We start from the raw sequence: 27,284 nt of genomic DNA on the forward strand, positions 1-27,284 counted from the left end.
TGTTGTTTTAAGCTACTAAGTTTTATGGTACGTTTTATAGCAATAAATCACTAATACAGGATCTATTTTCAAGGGTACTCAGTGAAAATAAATAGAATTTAACCAACACTTCCCACAAGTCCTATAAGCGTAAATGTTATAATGCATAACTTCTAGATAAGGAAAAACACAAACAAAAAGACAAGGAAGATTTTAAGTGACTTAGAAATAAAGGATGGCACTGGCGACATCATACAGAATTCATAAATCTCGGGTTTGCTGGGTGTCAAAATACAAGTCAAGAATACCTTTCTGTCACTTCCTTCCTCCCACAGAATTTTTCACGGACATTGGGCTGCAGGAACTTATATACAGTTTAGGAAAAGAAAAATATAAAACTACATTTATTTTCAGAAATAAATTTATAATAATATATACATGTGAGACACAAGTTATTAGTTATAACAACTGATGTTCCAGATGCTGAGCTAAGTAAATTATGTATATTATCTTATTTAATCATCACAAACACCCTATGGAGTAGGCAATATTACTATCTTCATTTTACAAACGAGGAACAAGAGAATTAGAAAGATAAAGTAATAAAAGTTACACAGCTAATATGTGGCACAGCTAGAGTTGAATCCAAGCTTGTCTGATCCCTCAGCCTGAGTTATTTACCACTGTGGAAAACTGCCTCCATTAAAAAAATCAAAACCCAAAACCCACACAACTTAGCATCTATACATATACATAGATTGCTTATAAAAACAACCAATGACTACAGGTTACAGGTGTAATTTTATCCTCTGCAAAGCACTCTAAAAAGGATGACAGCCTTACCCACAGCATTCTTAAATAAAAGAGCTTAAAGGTTCTAAAACATTATAATAATTGTAGCTATGATTTATATAGCACTCTCGACTACATACATAATTGTTTTGATCATTTTACATATTTTAATACATCTTTGCAGTGTTCCTATGGTGTAGGTAATATTATAATCTCCATTTTACAGATAAGGAAATTAATTTCTTACGGTTGTTATTTGCTCAAGGTCACACAAATAGTGACAGAACTAATATTTGAACACAGGCACTCTGGCTCCAAGGTCTGTAGTCTACACTAGTGCATTTTACTCTAAATCGGTGCATTTTACTGCCTCAAAAACCGTAAGTTAAAATGCTTTTCAGTTAATGGAAAAACTGTTCTTTTTGATATCTAATTTATGGATCTAGGCACCACATTCATAGGTCAAGTCTTTAGAATTTGTGATGCAAAACATCTTGAGAAAAGTTAATCCAAAAGTTTGTGGGATGAGACTATCTTTTAAATAATGATAAGATGTAAATCAGGAAAACAACTAAAAATGATCAAAATGAAACATTTTATTCAACAAAGCATCTGTGCACTGAAATAACTTTCTAACATGTTAAGAACTTACTAGTGGATAAGGAAGTGTGGGCAAGAAAAGCTATTCATATTCATATTCTAGTTCTTTGGCATGCTTATTTTCATAACCAGTAACCAGGCACACAGGCAGTGTCTCTCATACTTAAAATACACCGAAATATGTTCAGTTTATCTCTCTGCTTCTGAGCTCTCCTTTCTTTGCTGACTTTCACATTGTGATTACAGCAGCACTTTCAGTTATTCCCTTCATTCCATTTACAAGTCTGTCCACTATCCACATATATATAAAATATACATTTATATATATATATATATATATTTGTTCTAATAGCTATACCATTAACAGCTTCTGTTTCATTTCAATCTTTACAAAAGTATTTCTTTTCTCCTTTATTGGAGGTGCGTAAAGTATGTGTCACAGACTGCTTTGGAAGCCTGTTACAGAAAGCAGCACACATGTATGTGGGCACCTGGGTGGCTCAGGTGGTTGGGCGTCTGCCTTCAGCTCAGGTTATGATCCCAGGGTCCTGGGATCGAGTCCTGCACTGGGCTCCCGGCTCAGCAGGAAGCCTGATTCTCCCTCTGCCCCTCCCCACCTTGTGCTCACTCTCTCTTGGAAAAATAAATAAATAAAATCTAAAAAAAGAAAGAAGCATACATGTACATTACAGAATCATGTTTGTATATAATAAGGAGTTTAGAGCACCTCTAAAGCTCAGCAGTTTAAGTCATGTTAAAAACCCTGCTTTACACTTACTGTGTTTACAACATAGTAGACATAGGGAATACAAACACAACATAGCAGAAGATGTGAATTACAAGAAAAGGCTCCTGGTATTTACATGCCAATCAAAAAATCATACAGAGGGTTTTAAAATATAATCTTAAGTATAAAATTCATTGCAAAACAAAGGAAGCACACCTAACTAACAAAGATAACATTTGATAATGTTTTCAGAAAGAAAAATGGAAAGAAAAAGATGAGAAAACAAATCGCCCTTTTCTTTTAAATAGAATGACCACAACTATATAGGAGTTGGGAAAAGAGGTTCAAGGAATTACTCACTTTTTATAAAACACTGATCTACAGTAGCTTGTACTTGTCCAACGGAATGTACAATGCTGATAAGAAATCCAGAGGAAAAATCTTTTATGAATTTAAAATATATATAAATATGAGTATGTACCAAATAACTATCATAAAACTCTCCCATTCTTGAGTTTCAAATACATCCTAATCTTGTCACCTTAAATAACACTGTCCTTTGAAGGACAGTGCCATTTTTAAAGAGATTTAAAAGATCTATTATAAAAAGATTAATCTCAAATTTCTCTGAAAATATTCGGTGTGGATAAAAGCCTGTCTATTTTTAGAACACCAGTCTGGACTTTGGCCCTTAACCTTGCACATGTAGTCAAAAGTCCTATAAAACTGCTGAGTTGGCCTGCCATTTGTGTCAAGATTCATTTCTTGACGAAGTTGAAATGATGTGTTATTGTGTTATTACAACATCCAATAAAAAAACCCCTAAGAAACAAAAGTATAAATAAAGAGTATCACCATCCTTTAGTGGCATCTGATTAAAAATTTAAAAATTTCAGTACAAGGTCATTGTAGAAATTTTAGAAAATGAACAAAGTGTAATGATGATGATGAACAACAACAGGAAAGGTGTTCTTATGTTTATTTTCCCGAAGTAAGCATTTGGCATATATGTTATTTTACTTAACAACCCTATGAGATAAACCTATCATAAAAGACCTATTTTTATCAAAGGTTACAAAGAATTCAAGGTTATGAAAGTTAACACACAGTTACAACTAGTAGGTGACAGTCAGAAATTAAACCCAGATCTAACTCTAGAACTTGAGCTCTCCTTCACTAATGTATGCTGCCCAAGAAAGAAAATTAAAACCACCTGTAATCCTACCAACCAGCTACAACCACTGCTAACATGAGCATTATCTCACCAATCCCACTCTCTCCTGACTTCCCAACCAATCCCAATTCTCTCTCTCATTAGGCAACCAATGTTTTCCCTATGAATATATATATTTATATATCTATACAAATACTTATTTAATATGTTAAATTACAGAAATAACATCATGGTATATACCATGTTGCTGTGACAGGAAACAGGCGAAGAGACATTAAATCACATGTTTAGGACATGACTAGTAGTGGGGAAATCAGAACTGAAACACAAGATACATTTAACTAAAAATTGCCCTAGGGGAACCTGGGTGGCTCAGTCAGTTAAGCATCCCACTCTTGATTTTGCCTGCCTCAGGTCATGATCTCAGGGTTGTGAGACTGAGCCTCGAGTTGGGCTCCACGCTAGGTGTGGAACCTTCTTAAGATTCTCCCTCTCCATCTGCCCCTCCCCTCCCCACTCCATCTCTAAAATAAATAAATAATAAAAAAATAAAATAAAATAAAAATGACCCTAAACCTTTACATCTTCCCCCATCCCTGATTATTTAGAAAACACTTTAACACCCTGCAATATACTTTGGGATTATCACAAGAATAACAAAATTAGCTAACATTTATAAGCATTTACGATGAATCAAGCTTTCTGCTAAGTGCTTGCTATTTATTAATCTGATTTAAGATTACTGTTCCTATTTTTACAGATGAGGAAACTGAAACTCAGAAAGGTTAAGTGACTTGCCTAAAACCACACAGCTAATAAATAATGCCATAAGCAGGAAAGTTAGGAGTGTAGGATGAATCAATCAGTTTCTCTTACCTTGGGAATTGCTTTTATTGAAATCACTGATATCAGTTGGGTATCCTAAAAATAGATTACAGCCCAGTCTCATACATAAAAACTGAATTTTCTGCTTTTTAATTTAAGGGTAGTTAAGGGGTGTTTATGGAATTTAAACAGTACCAGAATTATGGGCAATCTATTCCTGGATTACATAATGTCCACTTCAAGAGTTCAACAATAAATTCTGCTTGTGACCCATCCAAATCACTTAAATTCTCTAGGTCTTAATTTCCCTACTGTAAGACAATTATCAAACACAATTCACTTTACATCCCCTACGCTCTGGTAGGTCACTTATGTAAAATCATCAATCATGTCCCATGGTTTTAAGTACAGAACCAAACCATACTGTTCACTTGTGTTTTTCTCATATTTTCCGCATACAACAAGTCTGATTTGAGGAATGATAAAATGTAAGTTAGGTATTTTAGAATCTAATGCTATGTAGACTGAATTCCTTAATTTATTAGACAAATATTCTGGATCAACAGCTATATCTCAGCATAGCTTTCCCTAGACTTTGCAGACCAAGTATCAATGACTTGTTCTGGTTTGATCCACAATTTCCTTTTATATGTAGGACAATACTGAAAACTAGACACAGGTACACAGATACCAGGAACAAAAGGACCAACCAAAAAAAGACATGTCCATTTCTTAGACACAAAAGCTTTATTCTTCCAACCTAAAGTACAGGCATCAAAAGGTTTAAGTTTAGATAATACAGAAACAACATCCTCAGAAGTCAAGAGCAGAATGACTTTCCAGAATTGTTCATTGGACCGCTTGTAAGCAGCCTGGAGCAGTCCTGTAACCCAGCTGTTCCTCAAAGTGTAGAACCTCAACCAGCAGCTTCAGCGCCACCTGGGAATTCGTCAGAAAAGCAAATTCTCAACCTAACCCAGGTTTACAGAATCAGAAATTCTGAGGTGGGCCCAGCAATTTGCATTTAAACAAGTCTTCCTGGTAATTCTGAAGCATGCCAAAATCTGAAAGCCACTGCTCCAGCCTTTGATTTATGACTGTTGTCTCTGTGAGATATATATACTATTTTCCTAAATTTGCATGTGATAATGAATAAAGCAGGTGGACAAGAAGAGAAACAGCTTTAACTGAGTTACTATATAAGTATACAATAAAACACGATCACTGTTCTGTTAGTGTATCCTATGTAAGAGACATTCAAAAGGAACGGATTATTTGTTCACTTTGTGAGTACACTGAATTCATCTGTTCATTGTTAAGTTTTGGTACTATGTAGAAGATAACAGCTTCAACCTTCAGGTCACTAATCTTATCTCAGTAGAAACCTATTTTCGGAGAGTTTAATAACTTCATTATAAAAGAGTATAAAACACTAAGAAGTTTCTGTGCATTAAATCTGTTCAGATAAGAAAAGGAAAGACTGAGGAGCGTGGCAATTAACATTCTGGCAACATGTTTTAGTTTTTTCCTGGCTTTCTGAAAGTTTCAACTGAGGTTTAGTTTGGTTCAATTCCAATTCAGCAAAGATTCATATTTGTGGGAAATATACATAAAAAATAACATGGATAAGATTTTTCATAGGGATTCAGCACTGGCATTCCAACAAAAAGCAGCTACCTTGCTTCTTGACAATAACAATGGCTAGATTAGATTAAAGATGTCAGATGGACAATCAGGAAGTGAAAGATTAGTCTCCCTGACAGTCATTCTGACTTGCAAATCTGGAAAAGAAAAGGCCTCCAACAGAGTTTCTTTCCCAAAACTCAATGCAGGAATAGGGAATTAGTGCATTTATTTGTTTTACTTTATTATACTAAAATTCCCATGAAGAAATGCAAAGCACCCTATTCCATTGCCCAAGAAGTGTGACAGTACCTCAAAACATGAAAAAGATTCTTCTAACCATGTGCTATGGTACCATTTAAAGAGCTATTTTGTTCCTCTCAGACACAGAAAAGTTGGTTCCTAATACATAACTGTGATTGATTTAAAAATAGTCATCTCCTAATGATGTAATGTATGGTGATTAACATAACATAATAAAATAAAAAATAAATAAAAATAGTCATCTCCGACAGTGGGTGAAACCTGGGATTCTGCATCCTGAAAGTAAAATCCCCAAGGTCTTTCAATATTTAAAACTGACCCATACAATCAATGTCTCTGATTAGGTTTGGTCCAGGTTTTCGCCTATTATCTTTTTTTCCCCCTTAAACATGTCTTATTTGGCTTCAGAGCTACATTATCCTGACATTTCAGATTAGAGTTATTGATACCTTCCCTAGAACTAAAAATCATTTTATTCTGCTGACAGAATGCTATAAATTTGTAAAGTGGTTTCATTCTGTGGTTTAACATCAATTTTAATGAGCAGGAATAAACAAAAGGCCTAAAACCAAGTCTTCTAAGGCCTTCTACGAAAGCTCTGATCTGTATACTCAACTAGATCTTTGAACATTTCTGACACAGCTCTATAGGACTCACTGTAGAGTGAGTGTAAAGGATGTTGCCAGGCAACTCATCTCAGTTTGCAAGAATCTAAGCACTGATAATGACTCTGTCTCAGCTTGGCTCCCACAAGAGAAGGGTTTTAGTGAACTCCCACATGTGCTCATAGGCCATTCATGAGAAGAGGTATTTCTAAAAGTGAATGTCCAGGAGCCCAAATTGGGAACCTATAAGGCTTCTTTTCTAATTTAAGTTTAATGTTTCCAACATCACAACTATTTTCTGAATAGAAATCCAATGGGAATCAGAAAAAGTAGGTCATACGTAAAGGGCTAGTGTTGAATGAACATTTTTATTCGTATCTTTAATATTCTTGTTTGCACGTGACCAAAGCCATATTTCTTCAAGTATCTCAAATCACAAAAATCACCCTAAAAACTATTTACCTACCAAAATTATTTCAATTCTTTTGAAAATTATCCTTGAAATGGTTTTCAATACTTACTCATTATTACATCAATAGTCAAAAAAGGATATTCAGTAAAAACTATGTTCTAATAAGGAAATTATGCAATCCGTTGCAAAAGGGGTTACAGATATGTTTTTATGAAAAGTATACATGCAAAACACTGCTCTGCTGGATGGGCCAGATCCAAACCTCCCTCTGTCAAAGCAGACACTTTGCATGCATGCTTACCAGGGCAGTACGCATCCACGTCCAGTTTCTGAGCTGAAGCGAGGGTTGGTGAGCCAAGCTCGGATTCTGGAATTCGTGGGCTCTCAACAAACTTTGCCTTCCTCAGAGGGGCTAAGGACAAAAAAAGAGACAGAGAGAGAGGGAGAGGGAAAAAGGTGAGAGAGAAAGACAGGGAGAGAGAGAGAAGAAAACAGAAAGGAAAGAAGAAAGAAAAAGGAAAGAGAAACAGGGAAGGAGAAGGGAAAGAGAGAAACATAGAGGGGTCATGAGTAAGGGGAACAGCAGGCAACAGATGGAAGCACTTAAATGAACGACACACTCTGTCAGACTCAGATCAGGTTACCCTATTTTTTTGTGCCAGAAAAAAAAATGAACTACATTCTTCATAGAGGAGATGGGTCTTGTTAAAAAGTCACTGCAAACTGGAAAAGCTAAAATCTAATATTCAAAACTATGAGCCTAAGTTGCAATTGTCTATCACCTTTAGCTACTTTCTTTCTTTAGAAAGCAAAGAGCTATTTTGTCTTCCTTTGCCATTAAATAAAGGTATGAACTGAGGAAAGTACAGGGCTGAGTTTTAAAATTCTGTTTATAACAACTGTAACCAAAGGTTTTCTTTATCCAGAAATAACTGCTATGACCCTCGGTTGTGATAAATACCATAACTAGGATTAATCTACCTAGCTTAAAAGGAAATCAATCACCTGACGGCTCAGTTTATTAAGGTAAGAAGTCAAAACTGCTAGTGGTCTAAGATGTTAGCTAGGCCATGCCAGTCTGACACTGGACGCTAAAGGTAAAGAGAGGTGATTTAGTTGCACATGTACTCAGGAGTTCTACGGATTAGTAATATTCCATGACATGGAATCCATTCATTCTTATAAGGAATGAAATAAAAAGTGTAATTCACGAATTTAAAGTTCTATTTATCAAAGGCTTGTATAAATTCTATTTATTGATTTTTAGGGGGAAGAATTAAAGAACACTACTAATATACATTTAAGTAATCAGTTTAATACATTAAAAATTAAGATTATGAAGATTACTTTGGCACTCTCAAATTGAGTTTCATAAAATAAATTACAACAGGGTGAAAGTGCTTAGCATAACACTGTTTCAAAAGTATCATTTGAATCTGAAATTGAGTTGTATGCATTATATATTTGTGTCATAACTATAGGTGTCCAAGACATGGGAGTGCTTAAGATCACATTACTCTTTTCAAAAGTTTCTGCATGTTCTTCAAAATCCTCATCCATTACTGATCCACAGGGGATTCTAAGTTATTCCTAAAAGACCCTGTAAAAAGTAATATAAAACTTTGTCATTATAATGGCCAGAATTCTCTATTTTCTCTGGAGGATAAAAATAATAAAGTATTAAAAAAGAAAAGAAGTACTTTTGAAATGTGCCAATACTCAAAGCCTACAGGCAACTAAATCACATTTTAAATCTTAAAATATGTATGTATATTTTAAGTGTATGTTAAAAAACAAAATAAATCCTGTTACTGTCTCCATAGCAACAAGAGTTAAGAGTGCTAACGGTATGTTTCTCCGCCAAAAGTAAGCTTTGAAATAGCAGAACTCTCACCTCTGCTAAAACTGTAATAACTGAGACTATTTTTAAAAGTCACTATCACAAAGATCTCAAGTGATTTATATGCAGATCTGCAGGCTACTAATAGCCAATATTAGAGGCTCTTTCATTATAATCTCACCAACCAATTAAAAAATAATGAAACATTTTATTTATCCAGTATTGCTCTGTATAGAAGAAATGTTTATAATTTAATTCTTAAAGCTATTAAGTCCTTAACTAGAATTTTATTATTATTTTTTTTTCAAAGATTTTATTTATTTATTTGAGAGAGAGAGAATGAGAGACAGAGAGCATGAGAGGGAGGAGGGTCAGAGGGAGAAGCAGACTCCCTGCCGAGCAGGGAGCCCGATGCGGGACTCGATCCCGGGACTCCAGGATCATGACCTGAGCTGAAGGCAGTCGCTTAACCAACTGAGCCACCCAGGCGCCCTTTTATTATTATTTTTTTTCATGGCAGCAGAATAAATATTTTACCTGCTGAGTTCTGACAAAGACAGCACTGGTCCCTGGTCAAGGGATTCCATATATCTAAAAATCTTAATAACAATTTTTATAGTGAAAATAGTAGGCTAGTAGTCAGACAGAAATCAGCAACTTAGGGTAGATATGTAAGGAAGAAACTGAAGGATGGCAGGAGAAACTGAGGGGGGTGATATGAGGAATATATAAGGATTATGAGATAGAGTCAAGGGCATAAATCAGGATCCCAGAGATTTGTAAATTCGATGCCATGCAGACTTCTTGATTTTCCCTTCTCAGGAATTCCAACTGCAGTTATCTTTACAGCTCATGGTGGACATTTGATTTTTTTTTCTACCTTCATCTCTACCTTCATTCATGGGATACTGTACATGTCTAATAATGACTTTATCTTTTAAGGTAGATTATAATGTCGCTCTCATACAAATTACAGAAAACTAGTGCTGCCTGTAAGTCCAAACACAGGGGGTACAATCACAGCTATGACAGGTTGTCCAATAGTCTTAATACCGTTCGGTGGAGAACACAAAAGGTCAGTTTGAAAGATAGGACATGATATTTTGCCTGGAAACCTAGAATTTTAATAGACTTCATAGTAAAAAATGGTAAAGATGATTCAGCTGGGTACAAGAATTCTGTGTCAAAAGGGTTTACCAGACCATCTTTTAGAAAGTGGTTGAAATGAGATGGGTAGGAGGATTCTAACACCAAGCCAGATTATTTTACTGTGACATAACATGGTAGTATAGTAGTGAGGGGTTGGACAGCAGAGGAATTAAAGTCTGGGCTCTGAAACCAGAAAGCTTAAGTTAGATTCCATCTCTTCCACTTTTTCCTAGCTGAGAACGTTTCTCTAAGTTTCCGATCAGTTATTTGTACTTAATAACTTAAGTACCCATACCATGGGGGGATTGCAAGGTTACACTAATTCAAATAAAATGCTCAGAACAGTACCTAGCACATAATAATAAGTCCTCCATAAATGCTAGCTGTTTTTTATTACTGATTTTTGGTGTTGTCCTCATCACTACCATCACAGATGCAGCATGATTTGTAAAGTCTGAATTATGTATGTTGGAAGGAAGAAAACAAAGACATCGAAGATGTCATGGGAGAATGACAAGAAAGGAGATATCACCGATTATTTTTCTTTTAATTGAGAAGGAAATAATGTTGAAGAAAACATGTTGTAACTTAGAATGTGTTAGATTACCCAAATCAAAATGGTCTAGGTTAGACAATGAGAAATATGTGGGTCAAGAAAGAAAATTAAATAACGTGATTTAGACCACTGGTTCTCAAAATGTGGTCCTGGACCAGCAGCACAGCATTATCCGGGAATTTGTTAAAAATTGAAATGATCGGACTCCACCTCAGATCAGCTGAATCATAAACTGTGGAGCCTAGCAATCTTTGTGATTCTATGCATGCTAAAGTTTGTGAATATTGGGTTAGAGAAAGGTATCTATAAATACCTCATCATAGCAGATAAGGAAGAGGACTTTCCTAAGAAAAAAGTTGTTATAAAATATAAATCAAGGCCTCATCTCTAGCAGTATTAATGTATATGGTCAAAGTTAAGATTTTTTTTCCAGTCACTCTTTTAGCAATATAACTGTTGTGTTTCTTTCTTTCTTTTTTTTTTTTAAAGAGTCCTAATTATAAGTATCCATCATTTGGGGTCTATTTTGAAGAAAGATCAATATTTTCTGAACTCACGAATTCTTCCAAGATCACTTGGAGAGGAGACAGAGGGGTGGGAAATAAGAGCAATCAGATATATCACACAGCAATGTGAACGGTGAATGAGAAAATCTGCCTGTGTTGGTGACTCTGTAAACTGGAATGTTGTAGATAATGTTGAAGCACAACTAATCCAAGCAAGTATCAAGGGCACTAAAATAAGGATTTTAAATAACTACTAAGGTATCTGTCTTTGATAAAGGTTTCAGAGCAGATGGGAATTTTTAGGAGGGAACTGGCATGGGACTCAAGATAATTATTGGAGACAGGTATGAGGGCAGGTCAAACCAAAGCAAGGATCAGAAAATGAGAACTGAAGGATTCATTTAAGATGAGAACAACATAAAGTACCAAGAAACTCTTCACAAAGTTGGCTTTATGATAAAGAGCATATTCAGTAAGATTAACCTAAGACAAGTTAATTGTCAAATGTGAAAGGAGGACAAAATGATTTTAGCTATAGGTGAGAATAAGAAATATAAGGCATCCAAGTCAGAGTGGAATAAGTATGATTATCTCTGTTCGCAGACAACATTCCGTAAATATAGAAAACCTTAAATAAAAGTGAAGATTCCACAATAAAACAGTTAAACAAACCGAGCAAAGTTGCAAGATATAAAATCAATACACAAAAGGATACTAACGATGAGCTATCCCAGAATGAAATTAAGAAAACAATCCAATTTAAAATAGCAATAAAAAGGATACTTAGGAATAAACTTAATCAAGGAAGCTAAAGACTTGTCACTGAAAAACTACAAACTGTTGCTGAAATTAAAGACACAAATAAATGGAAAGACATCCCTTGTTCACCGATTCAAAGACTTAATATTGTCAAAATGGCAATACTTCCCAAAGTGATCTATAGATTCAATGCAATCCTAATAAAAATCCCGATGACATTTTTTGCAGAAATAGAAAAATCCATCCTAAAATTCATACAGAATCTGAAGGAACCCTGAATAGCCAAGCCAATCATAAAAAGAACAAGGTAGGAAGTCTTACACTTCATGATTTCAAAACTTACCATAAAGCTTCCTATAAAGTAATCAAAACAGTGTGGGATGTGTCTTAAAGCCAGACATATAGACCAACTGAACAGAGATTCCAGAAATAAACCCCATGGTTGAATGATTTTACAAAGGTACCGAGACCATTTTATGGGGAAAGAACAATCTTTTCAATAAATGGTGTTGGAGAAACTGGATATCTACATGCAAAAGGATGAAGTTGGATCCATATTTTACACCATATACAATAATTAACTCAAAATGGATCAAAGACCTAAATGTAAGAATTAAAATTCTAAAACTCTTAGAGGAAAACACAGTAGAAAAACATATGAACTGGAGAACTATTAAGGAAGGTGGAGAAAAACAGTGGAAATTTTATCTGGAAAGAGAAAACTGTATTTTAAAAAGTTTTTAACAGAGCTTTCATAGGCAGAATCTTTTTTTTTTTTTTTTAAGATTTTATTTATTTATTTGACAGAGAGACAATGAGAGCGGGAACACAAGCAGGAGGAGTGGGAAAGGGAGAAGCAGGCTTCCCGCTGAGCAGGGAGCCTGATGTGGGGGCTCGATCCAGGACCCTGGGATCATGACCTGAGCGGAAGGCAGACATTTAACAACTAAGCCACCCAGGCACCCCTCATAGGCAGAAACTTATATGAATATTCATAACATTTTAGCTCCTAAACACTTATTAGAAAATAAACCTTTGGGTACCATGAATTTCCTGGAGTGGGAGAGTAGGGGAGAAGGGTAGGAGAGATATTTGTGACATTCTTTATTTCCTCCTTCTTAATCCCCAGTCTATGGTGGTTAAAATCTGGAAATAGGAGGGAATACCATCCTTCTAACCGATCCGAACTCCTAATTAATTACTGCTTGTAATCGTGCTTAAATGACGTAAGCAACACCTTGAAGGAAGGGGAATGTCAAGGAGCTTTTACTGTTTGGTTATGCACTTCCCCCAAAACAGAGGAATCAAAAACAACAAAGTAAAAAAAAAAAGGGAGAGAGAAAGAAAAACCAATTGAATTTGACAACTTGGCATAGAGTAAGTGAAAAGCAGATGAAGAAAAAGAACTATAATTCACACAGTTCCTTGTTTTTGTTTTTTTTTGCAAGGAGAAAGTATCTATCTAAAGAAAAGAAAAAACAAACAAAAACCTCCAGATACAATGTAGAAAGAGGAAATCAGAACTTGACAGGACAATCTTTATCAAATAAAGGCTGATCTACTGTAGAAACAGTTTGACTCTTTATAATGAAAAATAAAACCTCATTGATCTAAAACCAACTACAAAATTAATACATAGCTGCAGAGTATTTTCCAGTTCTCTTTTCTTCTGATTACCTATGAAAGTATAATAAATGAAATATATGTTTTATACACTTTTCTTTTTCCTGCAACTTCCTCAATTACCATGCACTATCCTCCCCACTACCCTTTAGTCTCCCCACTCTCTGACTCTACTTTGCAAATAAAAATTGTTCCATGTTGTTTTACATCCATATTATGCCATGCAGTATCAAATAATTGGAACATATTTATTTTAAATCTGAATAAAGATATATTATGTAGTTAGAGATACAATGCACATATTCTTGACAACAAACATAACAGACATCGGATTTCTCTGAAAGCTGTGCAAATATAAGTGAAATACAAAACGGGTGCAGTGTGGCAAAGTACACTTTGTTTACCAATTCAAATATTGGTTAGTGTTTGGCCTCTAGTTATCCATGACAGGCTCATATATGAACCTTCTTTATCTCCACTGATTATAGTGAACAGCCTTAGAAGGAGGAAAAAGGAATTCATTTTATTTGAATAAAAAAACCACCTTACATAGTTTTACCATTTCCAAGAATAACAGCAACTATATCCATTAAAAAAAGCAAGCAAGCAAGCAAGCAAGCAAGCTAGTTAATCATCATCAACTTATGGCATTATGGTCCCAGTAAAAGGAAGGGATTCCCTGAAGCATCACGCAAAGACTACAGAAGCTATCCAAATGTGGGGAAAATATTCTGACTGTTAAAACTTTAGTAATTTGGAAGTCAAAATAAGTTTTTTTTAAAGAAACTACTACATAAAGAGTTTAACACTAACTTCCTAATGATGAAAACAAAACAAAAAACTCTGAAGTAACAACATCCAAATAACTGAAATGCCATTAAAAATTTTAAATTTGTACATAATCCAATAAAGGATAGAACTACTCAGTTTCAGTGACGCAGCAAACTGTTACCCAGAAATAACAAAAAGAAATGGAATTTGAGAAGGTACATTAGTGTATTTACTTATTCACAACCAACAACTTCAAGAATAATGGGTTATCACAAATATATTCATAAAGTTGTCTACTGACTAGAGGTCGCGATATTGGGGCTAAATGGTTTACTTGCACTTTCTTACTCAGAAGTTCTAGTTGTGAGGTGAAAGTTTATATATAGACAACATATTACTAAAAACTCTATATACAGAGTTTTATATAATTATGAATCTACTTTCTATGTAAACAAAAACAGAGCCATCAGGATACATATTAGGGATTCTCATAATCATTTGGCAGCATTAAGACACATCATTTACACAAAATGTAAATTTAATGCTAAATGAAATTTTCACATATAAAGAGTGATACTTTTAAAATGAGAACTGTTTTGTTAGAAAACTGAATACAACTATTTGTAAACCAACCATAAAATGTATGAGAAAGCTCTTCCATTCAATTCAGTAAAACGTTACTGTGTTCTACCATGTGCAGAGCTCAGTATTAGATGCTCCATGGGATTCAAACATGATTAAAACAGTTTCTGGCCTGAAAGAACTCAATGATGGAGATAAGACAGAGTAAGAACAGTCATGATATAAAGCAGAGAAAGCTAAGTGCCACAAAAAGGTATGAAACAGGGGCCACAGGGCTTAAAGAAGAGAAAAAATGTACTTCAGAATGCCTCCCAACTCAGTACAAAGCTTAATAAATGTTCATTAATTTTCTATTTAAAATCAAAAGTACAAGGTTATTTCTAAAAGCTAATTTGGAGAGAATTACTAAGTCTTTCTAATTTACCTTTTTAAAAAGTTTCAAAGAAGAGTTTTATGGATATAACAGTTAAAAAGCTACTAGGGAAATAGTTCATGCTTCTAAAAAGTTGAAAAAGAGCAAACTAAAATTAAAATCAAGCAGAAAAAGGAAAGAAGGATTATAGGAGAAAGCAATAAAATAGTAAATAAAAACAGAATTGTATTGAAATCAGAATTCTTTGAAAAGATGAACAAAATTGAAAACACCTTGAACTAGATTGATCAAGAAAAACAGCAAAGACACAAATTATCAAAATTAGGAATGAAAGAGGGGACATCACTATCAACTCTATAGAAATGAAAAGGATTATAAGGGAAGGTTATGAACAACTTTATGCCAACAAATTAGACAGCTTAGATGAAATACATTCCTGGAAAGCCACAAATGATTAAAACTGACTCATTAAGAAATAGAAAATTTGAATAGATAAATAAAACGTAAGGAAACTGAATGAACATCTTCTATAAAGAAAAGCCATGTCCCAGGTGGGATCACTAGTGAATTACACCAACTATTTAAAGAAGAAATAGAACTCCTTTATAAACTCTATCAGGAAATTAGGGAAGAAGGTGGGACAGGAGCAAGTGACCTAGAAAAACAGATTACTTTGGGTACATGTAACTACAGATTTTATATCAATGGTCTATAATAAATAGATAATATTTATTTGATTTATGAATTTATTCTTAGTTTTATTAAGTATCACTCTGCTTTGTTTTAAAAATTACTAAACACACCACTGTAAATTTTATCAAATAAAAAACATTACATTTATTGATGACAGTTTTCTTAAAGAGCAAAAAATGATAAATTTGTCCTGATCTTATTTGGTAACTCAAAGCAAAATGAAGTATAAGAAAATTTTTATGAAAGAGCATTTCGACTGCAGAGAAATATGCTTAAACTTTGTTTTAGAAAATCAGTGGGAACAGGTAATTCTGTTTGGGACTTGCATAGTCTTCTTTGTTAGTGAAACTAACTTCTTGCTAGAGCCAGATTCTAATGCTAGGTACATAGCTCTAAAAACAAATACCTTACTCTCAAAAAAGCTATGCTACAACCAATAAAATAATAGCTAACTTTTTTTTTTTTTGAGAGAGAGAGAGAGAGCATGCACACAAGTGGGGGTAGGGGCAGAAGGAGAGGGAGAAAGAATCTCAAGCCAACTGAGTACAGAGCCAACCTGGGGCTTAATCTCACCACCTGGGCCAAAATCAAGAGTCAGACGCTTAACCGACTGAGCCACCCAGGTGCCCTGTTTACATGTGTATAACAGTTTATTTTACACTTTTATTTACATTTCATAATTTTCCTTTGAGGAACACATTAACCTTGCTGCAGATGGGAAAACAGAATCACAAGATCTCTTACCCAAGATCACAGTATATAAAACCATATCCAGGTCTTTCGATTTAGAATATTATATTATTTCATCAACAATATTGTTCTTCAAGGTATGGAACTCATTTTAGCAAGAGATGGTTTTAAATGATCTACAAAACTGGCAGTAAATAGCGCTGAATTACATAGTATGGTGGGCTGTACTAATGTCTACCAACATCCTAGTCTCTGTTCCTTTCGAGACATAAGGGTGACCACAGCTGCCAGCTCCCATGAAGTTTAGGAAGGACTATGTGACTGGTTCTGGCTTATGAAATGAGAACACAGGTGTCATAGGCTCTGCATGATTTTATAGTCTGTCTCCTCCTCTGACAGGAAAATCAAAGAAGTCTCATGTTGAGATGGTACAGATACAAGATTGAAACAGCCTGAATTGCTGTGCGACTGTATAAAGAACAGCTGTCCTGGACAGTTGCCCGGGGTTGCTGGGTAAACTGGAAATAGACCTTCATTGTGTTAAACCACTGCGATTTGTAAGGTTGTTGTTATGTTATGACGCATTGTCTAGCTTATTCTGACTAATGAAATGGCTACAATGTTATTCCTTTTTCAATTATGTTTCCATCTTTCAGAATAGGTCCAGAAGAAAATTTTAATGTGCTAATACTAGCTAATCCACCTTTTTAAAAAAAGAGGGAAAAGATTTTTTTTTTAAGATTTTTTTTTTTTTAAGATTTTATTTATTTATTTGAGACAGAGAGAATGAGAGAGACAGAGAGCACATGAGAGGGGGGAGGGCCAGAGGGAGAAGCGGGCTCCCTGCTAAGCAGGGAGCCCGATGCGGGACTCGATCCCGGGACTCCAGGATCATGACCTGAGCTGAAGGCAGTCGCTTAACCAACTGAGCCACCCAGGTGCCCAAGAGGGAAAAGATTTTAATGTCAGTGCCATCTGAAGGTAAAGTATTTAGCTAGAATTAACATTCTGGATAATTGTACAGTTACAGTGTGTGGTACTGACTTCACAGTTTGACTAGTAATATATAATTTCTTTTAAAGTAAATTTATTTAAATAAAAGCATGAAATTCAAAGAAAATATTAGGTTAAAAAAGTACGGTTAGAAGCAGGAATGGCAAAAATCATGAAGGAACTATGCCAATGAAGGAAATTTGAGAAACGTGCACTGTAGTAAACTATATCTCAATTGGGTAACTTAATTTGATTTTCTATTTTCTGTCCTTTCCACGTTGAGATGGGAGCAAAGTATTTAGGCAACTGCATGAGGAGGAGAAAGTATTTGATTCAGGGAAGTGGAAGAACGGATACGGATTGACAGGGAGATGGAGACATGGGTATGGGAGTAGAGAGATTAAAGCAGTTCTCCCAGTGGTTCAAGCAGAATTAGAGCTAGCACCCGAGCCCAAAGGAAGAGAGCAGTGTTTTCACCTGAACGAACTGGTGTACCCAACAGACTGGCAAGAAAGGCTGAAGTCTCAACTCACTGAGGTATTTGTAAAAATCACTGTCTTCTCCCATTGAAGTTACAGTACAATCATGTTCCCTCCTTGTACTAGGGTAGCCCAAGAAATAAAACCACCCTAAAACCTCAGTGGCTTAACACCACAGAAGAGGGGTGCCTGGGTGGCTCAGTCGTTAAGCGTCTGCCTTCGGCTCAGGTCGTGATCCCAGGGTCCTGGGATCGAGCCCCACACTGGGCTCCCTGCTCGGCAGGTAGCCTGCTTCTCTCTCTCTCCCACTCTCCCTGCTTGTGTTCCTGCTCTCACTATCTCTCTCTCTCTAATAAATAAATAAAATCTTTAAAAAAAAAAAAAAACCAGAAGAGAGTTCTCACTCAATATGGGTGTTCAGTAGGTAGCTTCTCATCCTAAGATAAGCCTTAGAGTTGTTCTCTTGTGGGTTCTCCACATCAAGCTAAAAAGACGGGGCGGGGTGGGGGGGGAAGAGGGAGATGCATATGTGATGTTTTTATAGCCTAGCTGGAATCTGTATACATTATTTCTATTCCTATTGTTCAAAATTCAGTCACACAACACACTTCTCTACGTGAAAGGCTGGGATATATAGTTTACCTAAGTCCCAAGGAGGAAAGGGAATAAATTTTGATGAACACATAGTATTCTTTGCTATATCTTACATAATAGCTTGACAATTTATAAAAGATGCAGAACTAATGAACAAAGAAGCAAATTCTGTATAAATTTAGCCCTCTCTCTTTTAAATGGGCTGAACATATATCGTCAAATATTAGCCTAATCTATACATCTTTTTTCATTCAAATATAATGCTTTAGATTATAGTGCCTAGAATACTGTCTGGCATATGATAGCTGGGTAATAATTATTTGCTAAATGAATAGTATGCAGTAGAAAACCAAAGCAAAGACAAGCATTACAAATAAGAGTTCCAATAAACAAATTATTTTAAAAGTGAGTTTTAAAAAGCACTCATGGATATTATAAATGTTAATCACAGTATAAATCACCTGAGAGACTCAGACTTTCATAAAACAAACATTGTATAAATCATCATCATTATAACCAGACTATAATCATTTAATTTCTAGCTTTAATGACTGGATTATTTTCCATAAAAAATATCCAACAAAATATGCTGACAATATAGTTGAGTTAAAAGGGAAAGACTAAAAGACTTTGGCTGTAAAGTCTTTGCGCCCAAACTCTTCCACAATCAGGGATATTTGAAGGATGTATTAACAAAGGAAGTCAATATCCTTTTATTCTTAACTTTCAACAGGAAGGCTAAGCAGCTGCTTTCTGACCCAAGGCATATAAGTCACTGGTGGATCAGTGTGATCCTTTTGAGCCTTAAAAGCTTTGTTTAGGCAGGTCTGGAGTAACTTTTTACTCTAAGGCTAGTTTAGCCTTATTACCAAAGTGTGTCCTTTCTTGGATCTCTACTGAATGCTCCAGGTTTTTAACGAGATTTCTCTACATTCTGGCTGCTCAGAATGAACAAAAAATCTCCCATTCTTATGGGAACTCTAGGAATTGTTCCATTTATGGCTCCCTGGTATTCTTTCTCCAGCTTCATGGGGTCTCATCTCATCTATATGCAACTTAGTATTAAATTAAAGATTCAAAAGGACCCTTCTGCAGAATTCTGTAGTTGTTTCTGCTAGCTTCCTATTTTTCAGTACTCCGTAAATTTCAGTTACCTTGACTTCCCCAATTTCTGATCTGTTTCCTCAGTTCAGTAAGACTATCTTTCTTTGAGTTCTCCACCATCAAGAGAATACCTTTAGGCAAAAAGCCAGGGTTCACCTAGTTTCCTCCCCCATCCTCTCTCTCAGGGATCATATTACCATGCTGTGAACTGTCCAATGTCTGAAAACAATTGTCTCTAGTGGGAGGGCAAGTCCACTACTGGTTACTCCATCATAGTGGGAAGAAGTATCTCATCCTGTTTTAATTTGCATTTTCCAGATGTTTACCATTCACAATGTGGCGAACAAAAGGCAGAACCTTTGTCTCTCTTACATATTGGTATAGCCTTAGCAATACTTATAATAGTGCAGGGTACAGAGCAAATACTATTATTTGTTAAATGAACTATTTCTGTTTATCCGTATATTTTTGGAGGTACAAGTGATCTATTTGTCCTTCATCCATTTAGTGCTTAAGGCCTAAGAAAACAGGTGATTCTAAACTGGACCCAAGGTAATTCAAGAGTAAGTCTGATCCTACCTAATTTCTATTTTCATGCAATTATGTTGTGCTATAAAAAAGGGTATACTAGACAAACTGAAATACAGACAGACCATACAAGCAACAAATACAGAGACAACATGGTACTCCAAAGAAACAGTTACTCCAAAAATTATTGCAACAACTTTTAGGACATTCCTACAAGACATTACTTCAATACAATTTTGAATAAATAGACATTCTCAATTCAAGAAGAAATTGGGATTTAAATTATTGTCTACCCATACAGGTTATTACAAAGAAAAAGGCAAATTATTATAGCTTACAACTCATTGTCAAAAATGTTCTCTCTCTATTTCAGTGTCTGGCATAAGACAGGGTATAGGAGATAAAATAAGGCAGTATAGATTTCAATTACCTATTTTAATATCTTTGCATATACAAAAGCCTTTTAAATAAGCCAACACAGTACTCAAAAGCCAATGATATTAGATTTCATTTCCATATATCTGAAGAAGCACTAGGTTTTTGATAATATAAAAAGGAGTTCCGGGGCACCTGGGTGGCTCAGTCAGTAAAGCATCTGCCTTTAGCTCAGGTCGTGATCCCAGGGTCCTGGGATTGAGCCCCATGTCTGGCCCCTGCTCAGCGGGGAGCCTGCTTCTCTCTCTCCCTCTGTCCCTCCCCCGTCCCCTCTGCTCATTCTCTCTCTCTCAAATAAATAAATAAAATCTTTAAAAAAAAAAAAAAAGGAGTTCCAAATTTCAAAATTTTGGCTATGTTGGCTTATGTGTGCTTATTGGTGTACTGATAAAAGCAATTCTATATATTTGTCAGGTCAACTTCTGAATTTTAAAGTAGTTATGAAACATAACTATATTTAAAATATTACAGAAACATGTTTCATCGTAGGAAGATTGGAAAATACAAGAAGCAAAAATAATGGAACTAAAAATGATCAGAGTCCTACCTTTGTTAAAGTTTCAAAGCATTATGGCCCTTCCTATTATTTTATTTTTTATATAAAATATTAATGCCAACAAAGCAGCTAAAAATGACTAATGACTTCTCCTTTTGCTTTTTTTTTTTTTAAAGATTTATTTATTTGAGAGGGAGAGGAAGAAAGAGAGAGAGAGAGAGTGCAAGCAGGGGGAGGGGCATTGGGAGAGTGAAAGAGAGAATCTCAAGCAGACTCCCCACTGAGCAGGGAGTCTGACATGGGGCTCCATCTCGGGACCCTGGGATCATGACCTGAGCCGAAATCAAGAGTTGGATGCTAAATTGACTGAGCCACCCAGGCGCCCTGACTTCTCTTTTAAATACTTAGACCCTAAAAGTGGCAAGTAAACTCATTGAGCAACATTTTACATGAAAGGAGATCGTGTGATGCTTGAGAACAGTTGCACCACTAATATGAACTTGAATATTAGTCATAGGTTTTTCCTTGTTAAATGACTCTCACCTCCTCAAAATGTAAAATGTCTCAAAATGTAAAATGTAACTAAAAATATAACATATTTATACATACAATTTATGCCATAACACAGAGCAGACATGTGGTATGGCTCTAAGGCATGAGGTTAGATGTACTTGTAAATGTTCCAAAAATTCATGAATATGCTATACCATTTCTCCTAAATTAGAGGGAAAAAATATATCTTCTTTAGCACCTTTAAGCCAGAAGTATTACATCTATAATTCATATCTTCTCATCTACATTTATGAGAAAATAGGGGGAAAGAAACAATAGGATAAAGAATACAGTGATTAAAAGAAAGGGCTTTCAAGTGAGACTTGCATCACACTGCCTGTTTTATGTGGTCTTGAACAAATTATCCAACTTTTCCAAGCCTGGATTCGGCATCTTTAAAATGTGGGCCACAATCTCTCTCTCAGAATTGTTATGATTACATTTAAAGAGTAATGTAGACAAGGCTAAAAAAAGAAGGTATTAAAATTTATTATCTTTTGGAAATAGTAAGCTGAAGCATAATGTGGTACTCAAGGCCACAGACTGAGCTATCCCTGGAACAGGAACTAAAATATGGCTCTTAGATTCATGGATCAACCACAGTGCACACAATAGATGCTTTGTACATCTCTAAATTAAGTGGCCTATGTAATCATAATAATATGCTACTTAGCCTCTCAAGGATATTATAAAAATTTAAATGAACTCATCTTTGTAAAGCAATTAGCATAGCGCTTTGCACACAGAATGTGCTCACTACTAGATGTTGTTGTGGTTATTAGTATATGATGATGATGGTGATGATGTGATAGGTAATGGAGGGACATGGAGATGTACAAAGTAAATTTCAAGATATTGATCAGAATGTTTGGCATAGAGGGAATGATTTATGATGTTAGATTGCAAGAAGCAATCTACTCACACTTCTTGCCTCAGTTCTGTCTCCCTATCTCCCTGCACCGAAAAGGATAGCTGCTATTTAATGAAGTTACTCTCTTTAGTGGAATATGTATTATACCAAGAGTACTAATACAGTTCCTCTTGTATGTATGATGGGGAAAGGTACTGTAGGTTGGAGAAGAGGTGTTTATAAGATGAGAAAACTAGTGATTAGTTTCTTTCTGAATGTTTTACAAACTATTATTTAAAAGTATGTTATATAGAGGGGCACCTGGGTGGCTCAGTCCGTTAAGCATCTGATTCTTGATTTCAGCTCAGATCTTAATCTTAAGGTCATGAATTTAAGCCCTGCACTGAGTTCCACACTGGGTGTGGAGCTTACATTAAATCAATCAATCAATCAATGTATGTATGTATGTATGTTATAGGACATTGGATGCAGGATTCTGACATTATAAATTTTAAGTATAAATTCCATTATGCCCTATTATTTTTGTCTGAATCATCAAAGCCTACCAGATTATATAAACTTTTTGAGGGCAAGGACTGTAGAATAATCATCTCAGAACAGTGTTTTGAGAATGATAAATAATGCTGTTTTCCATTTTGCACCAGCTCTCAATAATGGCTGAAAACATGCTGACTATGTACAATAACATAAAATTCCTTGGCAAAAAAACAGTTTTACATACACTTAAGAATTGAGAGGAAAAAGAAACTTGGATAGTAAGCATGTAAATAATGGTTAGCTGCCATTTACTGACCACTCCAAATGGATTTCTCCAAGGCAGACCCAAAAGGTCTACGGCTAACAAAGAAACAGAAAAGTTAACAATTAGGGAAGGAAATCAAAACCCTTTTTTTTCTTTTTCAAAACTTCAGGAAAGTGTACCGAAAAAGATCCTAGGCAGTCAATGTGCGAGGCAGAAAACTGCTAAGATCTGCATAAACATAAACATTGTGCCAGACTGTAATGAAATTCTACAAGGGTAGATTAAAAACAAATTAAGTCTTTGTCCCATGAACAAAAATGACTACTGAGACATTTTCAGAGATTGAGCGTGAAGGACCAGTAACTTTTTGGCTTGTTTTTGGAATGTGCAGTTGCTACTCATCTTATAATAAAGAACTCACAACAGAGAATACTTCACTACCCACTAACCATGGGTAAAGAATCAGCATTCCTCTAACCTTGGAATATCTCTTAACAATTCCCAGTCTTTATCACAGGATAAGTTGCTTTTCTTCTCTCAGAAACCTTGGGATCATCTGACTGAGAAGAAATAGGGAAGAATTTAAGATGATTAACTCCTGACAAGGACATATTATGGAAAGAGGAGTTGCCTACTCACGTAGAAAGTAAATCATGAAGAGAGGGTTAATGGGAGGAACAGAACCACTGTTCTACCAGGCAAGTGTTTGAGTTAGAGATAAAAGCAGAAATTTTTATTCTGACTTTCCTTAAGTACACAAAAAAAGTTTGCTTTACTCTTCTTGGTTGTATGTTAATAAAAGGGTGGTCTATAAATATGCAAAAGTAGACACGGACTTAAGCTTAGAAGTCTTTTTTTTCTTAGGGTTTTTGTAAGTCTCTTCCCACTCCTGGTTCTTAAACTAATAAATCATATTATTCTATTCACCACATTACTTCTTTAAGATTTGGAAAAAAAAAAAAATTCTGTCAGCTGGATGGAGGCAGAAGCAGTGTTGCTTGTAAAGAGGAATAGAAGCCAAAAAGTAAATCTCAAATTTAAGAGTTTATAAATTTTCCATATGATTTCTGTCATTTTAATAATGTACATCAGTGGAGGTTTGGAAAAGAGAAAACAGAATTACATTTAAGTATGGAACAATAAGTGGTAAGGAAAAGAACACCAAGTCATTTTTTTATAAAATTGGGTCCTAAAGCTACATGTCAGCTCCCCAATGCATAAATAGTTCTATAATTAGAAACAACTTGAGAAACTTTCAATATTATGAAAGATGAAAATCCCAACAACCAAGTAAGCTTCTACTAAATGGACCCTCTCACAGATTAACTTTAAACTCTGGACAAAATACAAAAAGCAACTACCTCAAGGCCCTGGAGATTAAACATAATAGATTCTGGAAAAGAGCTAACAACTGCAAAAAAACCAAAAGATTAATAGGAGTTTATCTTTTTGTTATTTGTTATTTTTTGGCTTCTAGACTAAAAACAAACCACAGCACTGCATGGGGTCATTAAAACTCCAAGAGAAAACCTATAGTTCTTCCACTCTGAAGTATCAAAAGATACAGCTTGCAGCAATAAGTCACTAAAAAGTTACAGGGAAGAGGATTTCCAGAAAAGAGAGAGAGAGCTATAGGAGGTAGCCCAAATTCTGTGTATAAACTCTGCTCAAACCTCTGGCAGATTGCTGAACCATGCATTGCATGGGGCAGACTGGCAAAGTCTAATACAACTGAACTGAACTCAGTTGATGCCCAAAAGACAGACTTTTCCATTAAATCAAACCAAATTAATTGCTTGCTAAAAGAAAAACTGGTAATGCTCTTTGAAGGAATATGACAAAATCCAGAGTGTCTACAAAATGAAATGTTTAGGATACAAAATTACTCATCACATGAAGAATCAGGAAAATATGACCCACCATCAAGGAAAAAAATGGAGACCAACACTAACACTCTAGATATTGTAATCAGCAGGTAAGAAATTTAAAGCAGCTATTATAACTATTTTCAGAGAGGTAAAGGAATATATTTTCTTAATAAAAAAAAGGCAAGGAAATCTCAGCAGAGAAACAGAAACTGTAAAAAAAGAAGCAAACGCAAATTCTAGAACTTTAAAACATAATAGCTAAGATAAAAAGTCACTGGATGGGTTTAACAGCATATTTAAATGTTTAAATATGACAATTTAAATGCTAGTATACACACACACACATGCACACACACATAAATAGTATATAGTAAATTGAAAAGTTTAAAATGACAGAGGAGGGCGCCTGGGTGGCTCAGATGGTTAAGCGTCTGTCTGCCTTCGGCTCAGGTCATGATCCCAGGGTCCTGGGATCGAGTCCCGCATCGGGCTCTCTGCTCCTTGGGAGCCTGCTTCTCCCTCTGCCTCTGTCTCTCTCTCTGTCTCTCATGAATAAATAAATAAAATCTTTAAAAAAAAAAAAAAATGACAGAGGAGTCAGTGAATTTGAAGACAAAAGAATGAAAATTACCCAATCTGAAGACCACAGAGAACAAGGATTAAATACAAAACAAAACAAAACAAAACAAACAAAAAAATACCTCAGGATCTGTGAGATGATATCCAAAGGTCTAACATATATGTAATTAAAGTCTCAGAAGAAGAGAAAATGAGGCAGATAAAATGCTTCAAGAAATATTGGCTAAATATCTCAAATCTGTAAAAGACATAAATTTTCATAATCAAGGAATCCAGGATATTTATGAACAGAAATACACTAGGCTCATCATAGTCAAACTGCTTAAAAAAAAAAAAAAAAAAGGAGAAAATTTTGAAAGCAGCCAGAGAAAAACAAGATATTACATACAAAGGCCAACAATTTGAATGATGTCTAACTTCTCATCAGAAACTATGGAGGCCAAAAGACAATAAAGTAACATCCCTAAAGAGCTGAGAGAGGGGGGGTTTGGAAAAAATCAACAGAGAAGTCTATATCCAGTGAAAATATACATCAAGAACAGAGGCAAAACAAGACATTTTATTTATTTATTTATTTATTTATTTATTTATTTATTTATTTATTTAAGAGAGAGAGAGAGCACGCATGAGCGGGGGGAGGGGCAAAGGGAGAGGGAGAAGCAGGCTCCCCACTGAGCAGGGAGCCCGATACGGGGCTCGATCCCAAGATCAAGACCCTCGGATCATGACCTGAGCTGAAGGCAGACATTCAACCAACTGAGCCACACAGGCATCCCAAAATAAGACATTTTTAGATAAAAAGCTTAGAGAATGTGTCATGAGCAGATGCATACTATGAAATGTTAAAGGTTACTGAGTGAAGAAAAATGATACCACATGGAAACATAAGTGTTCAGAAAATAATGAAGAGCATTAGAAATGGTAAAAATCTGAGTAAATGCAAAAGACTGTTCTTTTAACCTTAATTTCTTTCCACTACATGTGACTGTTTTATACACCCTCGTGGGTTTTAAAATGTACGCAGATGTGAGACATATGACAGCGATAGCATGAAGGGTGACAGAAGGTGCAAACAGATCTACACAGTTCCAAAGGTTCTACATTTTACATCAAGTGTGGTAGGAAAACAAAAACATTTTCAGATGTCTAAGAACTTATAAATTGAATTCCTACACATCACTTCTTGAGAAGTTGCTTGAAGGAATGGTACAGCAAAAGAGTGAATAAACCAGAAAGAGAAATATTTGGGATCCAGAAAATGGGATAATCAACCAAGAAAGCAAAACAGCTAAGATACAGGAGCATAGCAGAACTTTAAGTCTAGACAGTAACCAGTCCAATTGGGTAGAGGAGTTTGGAAGACACTCGGAAGGTTACTGGTGAAAAGAAAAAACGAGGGGCACCTGGATAGCTCAGATGGTTAAGCGTCTGCCTTCAGCTCAGGTCCTGATCCCAGGATCCTGGGATCGGACCCCACGTCGGGCTCCCAGCTCAGCAGGG

General features: G+C 35.4%; 1 protein-coding gene across 1 annotated transcript in view; it reads right to left on the reverse strand.

Moving 5' to 3' along the window:
* TANC2 (tetratricopeptide repeat, ankyrin repeat and coiled-coil containing 2) overlaps positions 1–27,284 on the reverse strand; it is a 362,442-nt gene that overhangs the window by 169,075 nt on the left and 166,083 nt on the right. The window contains exon 5 of the mRNA XM_035026328.1: positions 7,303–7,413. Within this exon, the coding sequence (XP_034882219.1) occupies positions 7,303–7,413 (111 nt within the window). The remainder of the gene's footprint in view (positions 1–7,302; positions 7,414–27,284) is intronic.

This window comes from Mirounga leonina, unplaced genomic scaffold, assembly GCF_011800145.1.
Source record: "Mirounga leonina isolate KUSES-001 unplaced genomic scaffold, KU_Mleo_1.0 Mir_197, whole genome shotgun sequence".
In the NCBI taxonomy this organism is placed as follows: Eukaryota; Metazoa; Chordata; class Mammalia; order Carnivora; family Phocidae; genus Mirounga; species Mirounga leonina.